The following is a 12,208-nucleotide window of genomic DNA, read 5'->3' on the forward strand; positions in this document are numbered from 1 at the left end:
GATAGGGCTGAGACTGAGAGAGACTCCTGCCTGCAACCTTGGAGAAGCCGCTGCCAGTCTGGGTAGACAATCCTGAGCCACATGGACCAAGGGTCTGACTCAGTATGCGGCAGCTTCCAGTGTTCTACGTTCTGACGTGTTCAGCCTCTGCATGTGTGTGATTTTCAGGTTCTCAAGGCGGAGTCCACCAGCGGCAGTTGCTGAAGGAGTTGATGGAGGACTATACCCCTCTGGAAAGGCCCGTAGGGGATGATGCTCAACCCATCACGGTCCACTTTACGCTGAGTCTGATGCAGATTATGGATGTGGTAAGCAGGGGAGTGGGAATCGATTTCGGAAGCCTGAGAGGTGAAGCAGATTGCCCCTAACTGGGATTGGCTTGCCAAGATTGGAATTCTTATGATCTTAGTTTGACTAAGATCATATGCTTGTTCTTGGGTGATATACGGCACTGAATCTGGTCAGTTAAATGTAAAAAGTGCCCATGTTTAGCATTTAAAAAAGATTAGAGCTGCCATCCAAGTAATCAAATTTAAATTAAGTAATCAAAGTTAGTTTTAATCAGTTTTAATCAACTACTCCATTAAGTGTGCATAACCCTTGCATCTGACCAAAACAATTCTGTGGGGAAAGTGTACTTCATTTTTAGATGGTGCCTTCATTTTTAGACACTGCAGCAGGTGCCTCCTAAAAGAGGTATTCCCTCCAGTTTTAAGGAAGGGATGGAGGATTGCTCCTTCGCAGGTAGTGTTAGAAGAGGCTTTCCCTCTTCTGTGAAAGTGATGGGAGAATTCTTTGTTGGTGACTGAAGAGGCATTCTCTCTCCTGTGTGAAAGAGAGGGGGAATGCCTCTTCCCAAGTGGTGCCTGTCACTTGCAGTACATATACATCCTTATATTAAAAATAATTAACTTAAAAATAAGTGCCTCCCTTAATCAGAGATGCTCTCTCAGACAATTAAGCGACTGCGGTTCTTGGAGAGATTAATCAATTAAAGGCTGCAGTCCTAGAAAAGACCTGCCATGTTACCGAAACACTGAACTGAACTCCTTAAGAGATGCACTTTGGACATTTTGGATTCAAAAAATAAATCCCACTAAAGCAGCAGAATTTCCACAGTGATGGAGATGTTGCAAATGACTCACCTCTGAGTCTTCATGTTCTTCACTTGGATGACCAAATTGTGCCTCTTCCTCCTTTGTCCCTTCCTGTAGTTGGCATTTTGGAATTGTGTAGAGGTGCTCTCTTCGCCCTCACCTGCTCTCTCAAGCACCCAGCTTCTCCCCGATCTCTCTGATTCTTTCACCTTTCTGCTTTTCTCTTTGCAGGATGAAAAGAACCAGGTTCTGACTACCAACGTCTGGCTGCAAATGGTAAGGCCGTGGTGGAATAAGGGGAGAAACATCCACCTCTATCTGTATTGTTGGCTGAAATGAATAGTGTCAGTTTCTCTGGCAGAGAAACTCTGCTTCTGGTCTTGGCAGCTGAACTCTTGCAAGGCCTATCTTCTTTGTGGCACCACAATGAGAGATTTAAAAAAAAACCTCTGGTTCAGTTCTAGTTCAGACACAAACACTGAAAGTGGTTAAGTAACTGGTCTAGACACTGAGCTAGTCTCGAACTGATTTAGATACATTTAGAAGACAATCAAACTCTTTCCCCCCTGCGGTATAACTTTATAAAATGATTCCTATTAAACTTGTGGTGGGGGGATTGATTCATTTCTGAAAACCGGATTTTTTAAAGGTGTTTTACAAACAAAATCCAGGCCTAGATAAAACCCAGAAAAATATGAAACAAGCCCTTCAGCCGCAAGCTCAGAGCCTGATTTCCAGGCTACTTCTAGTGAACACGTTTACTGTTTAGGGGCTTGGTTCAGGTCTAAGGCAGCCAAGATATGCTAGATTTGCGCTCAATTCCGGTTCATTCACAGAACTCCTCTGAACTGGGTTTTGGGTCTGGGTTCAGATTTGGGTTGACAATATTTGTTTGTTTGTTTGTTTGAATCATTTAATATACTACCCACTCCAAAGGTGGTGCACAATGACATGTAAATAAGATAACATTAAAAATTGCAATCAAAAATGACATTAAAAATTGCAAACGAAAATAGATAATGGAAAGGAAATGAACAGGGCAAATGCCCAGCGGAAAAGAAACGTCTTCAGTAAGGATTTAAAGACTGGGAAAGAGGGGGCTAGACGAATCTGACGGGAAAGAGAATTCCAAAGAAGTGGGACAATCTGCCTCTTCCATCCTAAGAAAACCAGAGTGGGTCAGCTCTGCATGAACTTTGCATTCTCGCCCTACAGTATTGGTATGATCATTATCTGCGGTGGAATGAAACGGAATATCCCGGTGTGAAGACGCTGCGGTTCTCGGCCGACCAGGTCTGGACACCTGACATCCTCTTGTACAACAGGTAGGGACTGGTCTTTCCTGGGTGGGTTTGTGGGTGCCTGTGTATGGCCTGAGCCACTAATGCAGGCCCCGGAGCGGACAAGCAAACCGTCCTTGGCGAAGAAGCTCTGAATGCCAGCGGGAGAGCGAGAGCTATGCAGACCCTTGGAGGAGCTGCTCTGCAGCATGTCCTCAGTTCCACAATCCCAGGTTTCTATATCACCGGAATCTATCCTTCCTTGGCCTGACTTGATTCGGGCAAGAGAGACAGGACTGTAGGGTCGCCGGCTGACTGGAGGAAAATGGGTCTGGCTGTTGGGAAATTCAGGAGTCCATTGCCAGGAAAACACCCCCCACCCCCACCCAGCTGTGTTTTGTTAGTTGTGGACCTTCCTTAGATGTACACCCAGATTAATCCTCTTGAGCTTCACCCTCCACTCCCCCTTGGACAAAATATCGGCATAAGACCCCATTCTTAAATCTTGCCTTGGATAAAGGACCTTTGATTCCCAGAGTGCTTGGGGGAAAGCTCAGCTTCCCTCTAGAGCCAGGGCATTAAATGTGTTTTTTCTCTGGTTCTAGGACCTGCCCTGCCCCATTGGGGGACAGCCTTAGGGGCTTTGCTGGGGTTCACCCTTAGGGAAGCCTTGGTCTGCTCCAGAACTGGACCTGTGGGCATTTTTTTTTTTTTTTGGCAGATCTTCCTTGGGCAACTAACTACTGCCTCTAATAGGAACATAGGAAGCTGCCGTATACTGAGTCAGACCCTTGGTCCATCTAGCTCAGTATTGTCTACACAGACTGGCAGCGGCTTCTCCAAGGCTGCAGGCACGAGTCTCTCTTGGCCCTGTCTTGGAGATGCTGCCAGGGAAGGAATCTTTCTGGAACTTGGAACCTTCTTCAGGCAAGCAGGCAGGCGCTCTTCTCAGAGGGGAATATCTTACAGTGCTCACGCATGTAGTCTCCCATTCGCATGCAACCAGGGTGGACCCTGCTTAGCAAAGGGGACAAGTCATGCTTGCTACCACAAGGCCAGCTCTCCTCATAAGAGCAGCCCGGCAGGGACCAGGTCAGGTGCTCGCATGTAGTCCTCATCCAAATGGAGACCAAGGCAGACCCTGCTTAGCAAAGGGGACAATTCATGCTGACTCTTGCAAGGCCAGCTCTCCTCCCTGAAGACACGGGGAGCAGGGGAGGAGAAGGCGAGGGGCCCACTCCTCATTCTCAGACGTGAACTTGTCGTCTGACCTAAGCATCCTCCAAGCTAGAGTGGAAATCCACAATATTTTTTAGGATGGTATTCCTGGTACAGGTTTGACCACTGCCTGTTAGATATCTGCTGGGCCGTTCCTTGCTTAAGTGGATCTGATACCCAATTATGCTGCTAAGCTTCACTCTGGGCCTAATTAGATGGGAAATACGAGACTGTCTAAAATGAAAAAAGAAAAAGAAAACACGCTAAAAAAACACAAATGAGCATTGCTGTGAATGTATCTGTAATGAAATTGACGATCTGGTTCATTATCTTCTTCACTGCCCATTATCCGTCTGCTTCATTATCTCCACGCCCAGACCCAAGGGAGAGAATGGAGCTATTAACTCGCGAATTCGCGCAGATCTCGCCAGGCTTCTGCATGCAAAACAGGGGTGTTGCAACTGAACTGCCTTGAATTCTAACCAAGGCCCTGCTGGTTAAGCCCAAACTATTGATTGGTTTTTTAAGCCGTCTTTTGACCCCCAAAAAAACATTCTTTCTGTGCAAAGAATCAAAAATAGTGTTAAGCCAGTTCTTTAGAGCAGATGTCTCTCTTTTACAAAAAAGAGGGTATGTGGGGGTCAATCAGAACTGGGGTGGGTCCTTTCCTCCTGCATCATTTCCCCAACAAAAAATGCTCCCCAGAGAGCCAGCATAGTGTAGTGGTAGCCAGACTAGGACCGGGGAGACCCGAGTTCAAATCCCCCTTCAGCCATGAGTCTTGCTGGGTGACTCTGGGCCAGTCACTTCTCTCTCAGCCTAGCCTACTTCACAGGGTTGTTGTGAGGAGAAACCCAAGTATGTAGTATACCGCTCTGGGCTCCTTGGAGGACGAGCAGGAAATAAAATGTAAATAAACAAATAAAAATAAAATAAATGCTTCTGCTAACTGTGCAAAGAGAGACCTTTTAAAGTGATGCATCTCTTATGTTTAGCACAGGGGGAGCAACCAGCCCTATCCATCCCCAGCACAGCATCCCTCCAGTGGGTGTTGTAGGTGTGTCTACCTTACATTTCTTTGTAGATTGTGAGCCCTTTGGGGATAGGGAACCGTCTTCTTTATGCCTTACTTATTTGTTGATGTAAACCACTTAGAATGTTGGTTGAAGAGCGGTCGATAAATATCCGTAGTAGTATTTGCTGCAGTAGCTGCTTGGAGAAGCGGTTCTTGGAGGGAAAACTGTGCAGACCGAAGCTTCTTTTGGTGAAATGAGAGCAATTTCTTCTTTTAAACCAAGGTTGCTCAACTCTGGCCCTCCAGGTGTCTTTTGGACTACAGCTCCCATAATCCCAAGTCACAGTAGCCCATTACCAGGAATTATGGGAGTTGTAGGCCAACATCTGCAGGAGGGCTGAAGTTGAGCCCTGTTTTAAACCAACAGGTAGCTTGACTTGCCCTTGCTCTCTCCTCTGGTTCCCATAGGGAGCTGTCCTGGATAATGGTGCTGGTTTAACGATCGACCCACCCCCCTTTCTCTCTCTTGCTTCCCAGTGCAAACGAAGAGTTTGACTCCACTCTGCACACCCACGTCTTGGTCAACTCGAGTGGCTACTGCCAGTGGCTACCCCCAGGTGAGGCTCAAAGGGGTCAGGGCCTCTGCGAGGAACAGAGGAAGCTGCCATATACCGAGTCAGACCATTGGTCTATCTAGCTCAGTAGTCAGTATTGTCTTCACAGACTGACAGCGGCTTCTCCAAGGTTGCAGGCAGGAGTCTCTCCCCCAGCCCTATCTCCTTGGAGATGCTGCCAGGGAGGGAACTAGGGACCTTGATGCTCTTCCCAGAGTGGCTCCACCCCCTGAGGGGAATCTCTTACGGTGCTCACACATCAAGTCTCCCATTCAAATGCAACCAGAGTTCAAATCCCTGCTCAACTTGAAACTTATGGGAGACCTGAAGTGTGAGCGCTGCAAGATATCCCCCCTCAGGGGATGGAGCTGCTCTGGGAAGAGCAGAAGGTTCCAAGTTCCCTCCCTGTCAGCATCTCCAAGGTTGGACAAGATATTTTTTTTTAATAGGACAAGATTTTTTTATTGAACCAACAAACTACCAAAGCATACAGTACGTTGCCCAAGATAGGGCTGAGAGAGATTCCTGCCTGTAACCTTGGAGAAGCCGCTGCCAGCCTGTGTAGACAATACTGAGCTAGATGGACCAAGGGTCTGACTCAGTCTGTAGCAGCTTCCTATGTCCCTATGTACTTGACAGGGTGGTTGAGAGGATAAACATCACTCTGTACACTGCTCTCGGCTCCTTGGAGGAAGAGTGGGATATTAAAATGTAAGAATAGAGTAAAGGAATAGTGGCTTGGATAGTTATGGTGCTGGAATGGTGGTGTCTTGAACTAGGAACAGAAGAAGCTGCCTTATACTGAGTCAGACCCTTGGTCCATCTTGCTCAGTATTCTCTGCACTGACTGGCAGCGGCTTCTCCAAGGTTGCAGGCAGGAATCTCTCTCAGCCCCATCTTGGAGATGCCAGGGAGGGAACTTGGAACCTTCTGCTCTTCCCAGAGTGGCCCCATCCCCTACGGGAATATTTTTCAGTGCTCACACCTGTAGTCTCCCATTTAAATGCAAACCAAGGTGGACCGTGCTTGGCAAAGGGGACAAGTCATGCTTTCTACCACAGAACTCACTGTCACATGATGTGGCAGCAGCTGCTGGCTTTAAAAGGTGACTTGACAAATTCATGGAGGAAGAAATGCCCATCAGTGACAATTTTCATGATGGCTAAATGGAACTTCCATGCTCAGAGGCACTCCACCTGTGAATACTGCTTGCTGGGGGGAGGGGGGCAAAGGACATGGGTGGGGCTATTGCTTTGATGTCTTGCTTGTGGATTCCTCCGAGGCACCATAGGGAGGACTAGACGGACCGTTGGTCCAATCTAGCAACTCTTTCCTTATTTCCGTCCAGGTATCTTGAAGAGCACGTGCCAAATTGACGTCCGCTGGTTCCCCTTTGACACCCAGAAGTGTGACCTCAAATTCGGCTCTTGGACTTACGACGGCTGGCTCCTGGACCTGCGGATGCTGGAGACCGATACATCTGGCTACATTGCCAATGGCGAGTGGGACCTTGTTGGTAAGGGGATACCTCCAGCCAGCAGGCCCTGGGTCAAGGCTGATAGGAAAGAACATAGGAAGCTGTCTTGTACTGAGCCAGACCCTTGGTCCATCTCCCTCAGCACTGCCTACCCTGCCTGGCAGCGGCTCTCCAAGGTTTCAGACAGGAGGCTCTCCCCGTCCTACCTGGAGATGCTGCCAGGGATTGGACCTGGGACCTTCCGCCACTGAACTTACAGCCCCATTCCCAAAATGACCATAGGAAACTGCCATCTACCGAGTCAGACTCTGTCCATCTAGCGCTGTATTGTCTACTCTGACTGGCAGCAGCTCTTCAGTGTTTCAGGCAGGAGTCTTTCCCAGCCCGGCCTGGAGATGCTGCCAGCCTGGGACCTTCTGCGTGCAAAACAGATGCTCCAATACTGAGCCCAGCCCCACCCCCTGTGGTTGGCAGAACACAAATCGTGTTGACACTATCTCATCATTTTGGAGTCCTTAGAGCAGGCCTGCTCAACTTAGGCCCCCGCAGCTGTTTTTGGACTACAACTCCCATAATTCTCAGCCACAGCAGCCAAGAGCCAGGGATTATGGGAATTGTAGGCCAACATCTGCAGGAGGGCCGAAGCTGAGCAGGCCTGCCTTAGAGCCTTTGGAGCTGGGCGGTATAAAAATGAAATAAATAATAATTTGGGGCAGGGTGGTTTTTTTGTGCAGTGATGAGGCCACCCCCTAGCACTCCCTCTCTGCCGACAGGTGTTCCAGGCAGCCAGAATAAAGTCTTCTACGAGTGTTGCCGGGAGCCCTACCTAGACGTCACCTTTGCCGTGACCATGCGCCGCCGGACGCTGTACTACGCCCTCAACATGCTGGTGCCTTGCTTGCTCCTCTCGGCCATGACTTTCCTGGTCTTCCTCTTGCCGGCTGACTCGGGCGAGAAGATCTCTCTCGGTAACACTGGCCTGGTGGAGGGGCAGGGCTGGCCGTGGGCACAGCTGATCGCGGGGTGAGGTCCTGATAGAGGGAAGGTGCTCAGGAAGCCTGCAGCCTGCGGTGTGGGGCTAACTGGGGGCTGAGGGGAGGGATTGGAGGAGCCGGGGGTGGCGGGGGGGGAGACGACGAGCAGAAACCAGAACGAAAGCTAGCGGCCTCATCTGTTTCCCGGAAGCTTATTTCTTTGTGGGCTCTCTTACTGAACATGCCAATAGCGTTAAAAAGCAACACCACCACACCTATCAGGTGTCTCTGTGCCTTCCTCCCGCTAGGGTAGGGTCAAGTTGAGCGCCTTCGTTGAATATTGCATGCACGTTTTTTTCCTTATTTCTCTGCAGGTGAGAGGGACTAGCGACTTAGTCTTTTTGAAACAGAAATAAAACAGGAAAGCAGGGAGCAGCTTGGAATGGATTACACCCCCCATCCCAATAACTTCCCTTTAGGGCGAGGGGGGGGGAGAACGTGGCCCTCCAGCTGTTGTGGAACGACAACTCCCATCTTCCCCTGCCACAATAACTTGCCCACCCCTGCCTTAGGGGGAGAACTCCAGCCGTGGGGGCCTCACTCCCCACTGGCAGCTTGGATTAGGATGTCCCAGGGAGGCCCCCCAGTTCTGAGTCTGACCCTCTTTTGCCCCACAGGCCTTGCAGCTTTTGCTGGCCTCTGGTTAGTGTCCACATCCTGACTTTCCACAGTGCTTCCCCACTATAAATACTTGTCACTGGTATAGTGCTTTGGTGTGTTCAAGGGGCTTTGGCAGATAGTGTCAACGCTGCAACAGCCCTGTTAACAGTCAATACTCTCCTACCCATGTTGCAGGGGTGGAGGCTGGGACAAGAGTGAGCCAGCCTAGTACTTAAGGCAGGCCAGCTCACAGCAGAGGAGTGGTTCGAACTCGGGACCTTCTGCTTTGTAGCTCCGTTTCTTCAATGTCTCTGTCAATTTAGTGGGATGCTGTCCTGTCTCTCTCTCTGCTTCCTTCGCAGGCATCACTGTTCTTCTCTCGCTCACCGTTTTCATGCTGCTCGTTGCTGAGGTGATGCCGGCGACATCGGACTCCATCCCCCTCATAGGTACGGGGGCCGGGGGGGGGCGGTATTCACTTCTTGTATTTTTTCAATTTGAATCCCGCTTTTCATTTAAAAACAGCCAAGTGGCTTACCAAAAAATAACCAATCTATTTAAAAAAGACTATAGCGATCACATGGAAGCGTAATCAGCAGTAAGAGCTCTGAAGATGGCTTGTGAGTTGGGCACTTTCCCACGGTGCTTGGCATCCCAGGAGAAGCGGCTCCGAATCGAAGCGGACTTCCGGGCAGAGAATCGAGTGGGATTCGAACCCACAACTGCTGGTCCTAAAGCAGCTCATCCCTTGCTCTTGCTGCAGAGTAGCTGTTGAGAGGCGTCTTTCTGAACTTATTCTTGAATTCTGGATCAGAATGGCCTCTCAGGGCAAAAGAGCACCAAGCAGGGTTGAGAGAGGCCTTGGACCGATCCAGCAGGGCCCTTACGTTCTTAATAATAAAAATAATTATTGATGATAAGAGAGACAGCGTGGTGTAGTGGTTAGAGTGCTGGACTAGGACCGGGGAGACCCGAGTTCAAATCCCCCTTCAGCCATGAGACTTGCTGGGTGACTCTGGGCCAGTCACTTCTCTCTCAGCCTAGCCTACCTCACAGGGTTGTTGTGAAAGAGAAACTCAAGTATGTAGTACTCCGCTCTGGGCTCCTTGGAGGAAGAGTGGGATATAAATGTAGTTGTAGTTGTTTATTTACGATCTTAGATCAAACATCAGAATATACACAGTAAAGAGAGAAAACAAAAACAGAAACAAAGTCTAAAATGTCATCAAATACATAAAATCAGGCACCTTTGACAGTGACCGATTGCTGTGCTCTATAAATGTAGTAATAATATAAATATATAAGGTCCCGCCTGACATTTAGTAGATGATGATATAAATGTAGTAGTAGATATAAATGTAATAATAATAATAATAATAATAATACATTATTAATAATTATTGTGTACGTATAAATCTGTTTTACATACCATAATTATAGGGATTTCTAAGCTCAGGTGCATATCAAACTGTCAGTCCTGAAGATAGCCTTAAATACTTCTGTTTATAACCATAATCAATGAGCCATTTATTAATAAAAGAAGTCTATATTTGGAACCTGCTCACACAACTGTTCAGTATTAAAACAAACCTGCTCCCTGATAGAGGGATGGAGACATCGCTCACTGCTAGAACACCTGCTTTGCTCGCAGAAGTTCCCAAGTTCCCTCTCTGGCAGCAACTCCAAGATAAGGCTGGGAGAGACTCCTGCCTGCAACCTTGGGGAAGCTGCTGCCAGTCAGTGTAGGCAGGGCTGAGCTAGATGGATCAAGGGTCTGACTCGGTAGGAGGCAGCTTCCTGCACTCCTAAAGTTAACCAAATACTATTATCAAATGTTAGCAAACATCATAGTATCTTCAGGTTATCCTTTTCTGTGATTTCTAACCTCGGGAAAAGTCCTTGAGAAGAGGCTGTGGGGAAATCCCCACACTGGAATTATATTGAGGAGAGAAGAGCTAGTCTTGTGGCAGCAAGCATGACTTGTCCCCTTAGCTAAGCAGGGTCTGCCCTGGTTGCATATGAATGGGAGACTTGATGTGCGGGCACTGGAAGATCTTCCCCTCAGGGGATGAAGCCACTCTGGGAAGAGCATCTAGGTTTCCAAGTTCCCTCCCTGGCAGCTTCTCCAAGATGGGGTTGAGAGAGATTCCTGCCTGCAACCTTGGAGAACCCGCTACCAGTCTGGGTAGACAATACTGAACTAGATAGACCAACGGTCTGACTCAGTATGTGGCAGCTTCCTATGTTCTTCCTATCCCGTTGTTGCTTCAAGAAGTAGTGAGTACTCTGTGCCCGCATTTAACTCTTTTGGAATGAAAGTGTCTTAAAATCTGTTATTTATTATTATTAATTACATTTTTATACTGCCCCATCCAATGGCTCTGGGCAGTGCACAGCAAGTAAAAAACCAAAACACAATTTAACACAAATGACAGATCAGCTTTTAGGGCTCTCTTGAAGGCCAACAACAAGCCCAAACTACGGATATCTGCCAGGAGCCCATTCCACAGGCTAGGAGCAAGTACAGAGAAGCAACCCAGTGGATTTTAAGACTTTTTCATTCCCTAAAAGCTTATTTGTGTTAAATTGTGTTTTTGTTTTTTGCTTGCTGTGCCCTGCCCAGAGCCTTTGGATGGGGCAGTATAAAAATGTTGTTGTTGTTATTATTATTATTATTATTAATAATAATAATAATAATAATAATAATAATAATAATAATAATAAACAGATTCTGGCAGCCCCAAATAGAAAGTCGATGGACTTATGGCTGTATCTAAAACATTGCTCTGCCTGTGGTTCCCCAGTATGATGATTACTCAGCAGGGATGCCTGCAAGAGCGTGGCCAGTCCGTTCTTCAGCCCCTGTCTCTCTTGCAGGGCAATACTTTGCCACCACCATGGGCATGGTGGGCCTCTCGGTGGTTGCCACCGTCTTTGTCCTCCAGTACCACCACCACGACCCGGACGGCGGCTGCATGCCAAAATGGGTGAGTCGGAATGCCTCCCGGTTCTCATTTCGAATCCTGGCTCTGCTTATTGTGCTAAACTTAAGTGCTCGCTCTTGTGCATGCCTCTCTCATTGCCTTTTGCGAAGCCTTTGAGAAATTTGAGAACAGGGCGGACAGGGAACTCTGAACCTGGTGGAGAAGAGCGGGATAACAGTCCCACCAATAATCAACAGTTCCCAGAACACCCAAGTGGAACACTTATTCATTCATTCATTCATTTGTCACATTTATATACCGCCCAAACATTCGCTCTGGGTTGGCTCCCAATTTCCCCGCCTCCCACCAGGGCGGTTTTCTAAAAGAACACATTATCCTAAAAGAGCCTGCCCATTAGGAAAGATCTCTACCCACAGCCCTTCTCAGGGGGTGGGGGCCTGCCTTCAGTGGTTAGGCAGGTAGTAGAGGCCTTCTCAGGAATCCCTTTTCCAGACGTGTTCACCTGGGGCCGTCCTTGCGGGGCCTTTTGTGTGGTGGCCCCGCAACTCTGGAACCCTGTACCCGAAGCGTGCTTGTCTTGTGTCCTCGTTGCTGTTCCTTAGACGTCAGGCTTCCTGGAGGCATCTGGCTGGCCACTGGACTGAATGGGTCCTTGTTCTGATTCAGCAGAACTCTTCTGTTGTTCTTATGCCTTTCACCATCCCTCCATGCCAACCCCAATGGCAACAAAGATGCACATCTACACATACATGCGATGGTATTTGCTCACACTTGCTCTTTTGTTGCTCTGGCCTCCCTTCTCCCCTTTCACTTTCCTCCCTCTATTCTTTGCTCCTCTGCCAACATTTAGATTGTAAGCTCTTCGGGGCAGGGACCTGGCCTACATTACTCTGTAAAGTGCTGCTGGTGGGACAACCGAAGTAAAGAA

The 12,208-nt window shown here is 48.3% G+C and overlaps 1 protein-coding gene across 4 annotated transcripts in view; it reads left to right on the forward strand.

Moving 5' to 3' along the window:
• Positions 1-12,208, forward strand: part of LOC128336996 (neuronal acetylcholine receptor subunit alpha-7-like) — a 34,289-nt gene that overhangs the window by 20,015 nt on the left and 2,066 nt on the right. For all 4 annotated transcript variants that reach the window (XM_053277397.1, XM_053277399.1, XM_053277398.1 and 1 more), the window contains 8 exons: positions 169-308; positions 1,329-1,373; positions 2,313-2,422; positions 5,148-5,227; positions 6,573-6,740; positions 7,475-7,669; positions 8,698-8,784; positions 11,213-11,322. In XM_053277397.1, the coding sequence (XP_053133372.1) occupies positions 169-308; positions 1,329-1,373; positions 2,313-2,422; positions 5,148-5,227; positions 6,573-6,740; positions 7,475-7,669; positions 8,698-8,784; positions 11,213-11,322 (935 nt within the window). The remainder of the gene's footprint in view (positions 1-168; positions 309-1,328; positions 1,374-2,312; positions 2,423-5,147; positions 5,228-6,572; positions 6,741-7,474; positions 7,670-8,697; positions 8,785-11,212; positions 11,323-12,208) is intronic.

This window comes from Hemicordylus capensis, chromosome 14, assembly GCF_027244095.1.
Source record: "Hemicordylus capensis ecotype Gifberg chromosome 14, rHemCap1.1.pri, whole genome shotgun sequence".
NCBI classification, from domain to species: Eukaryota; Metazoa; Chordata; class Lepidosauria; order Squamata; family Cordylidae; genus Hemicordylus; species Hemicordylus capensis.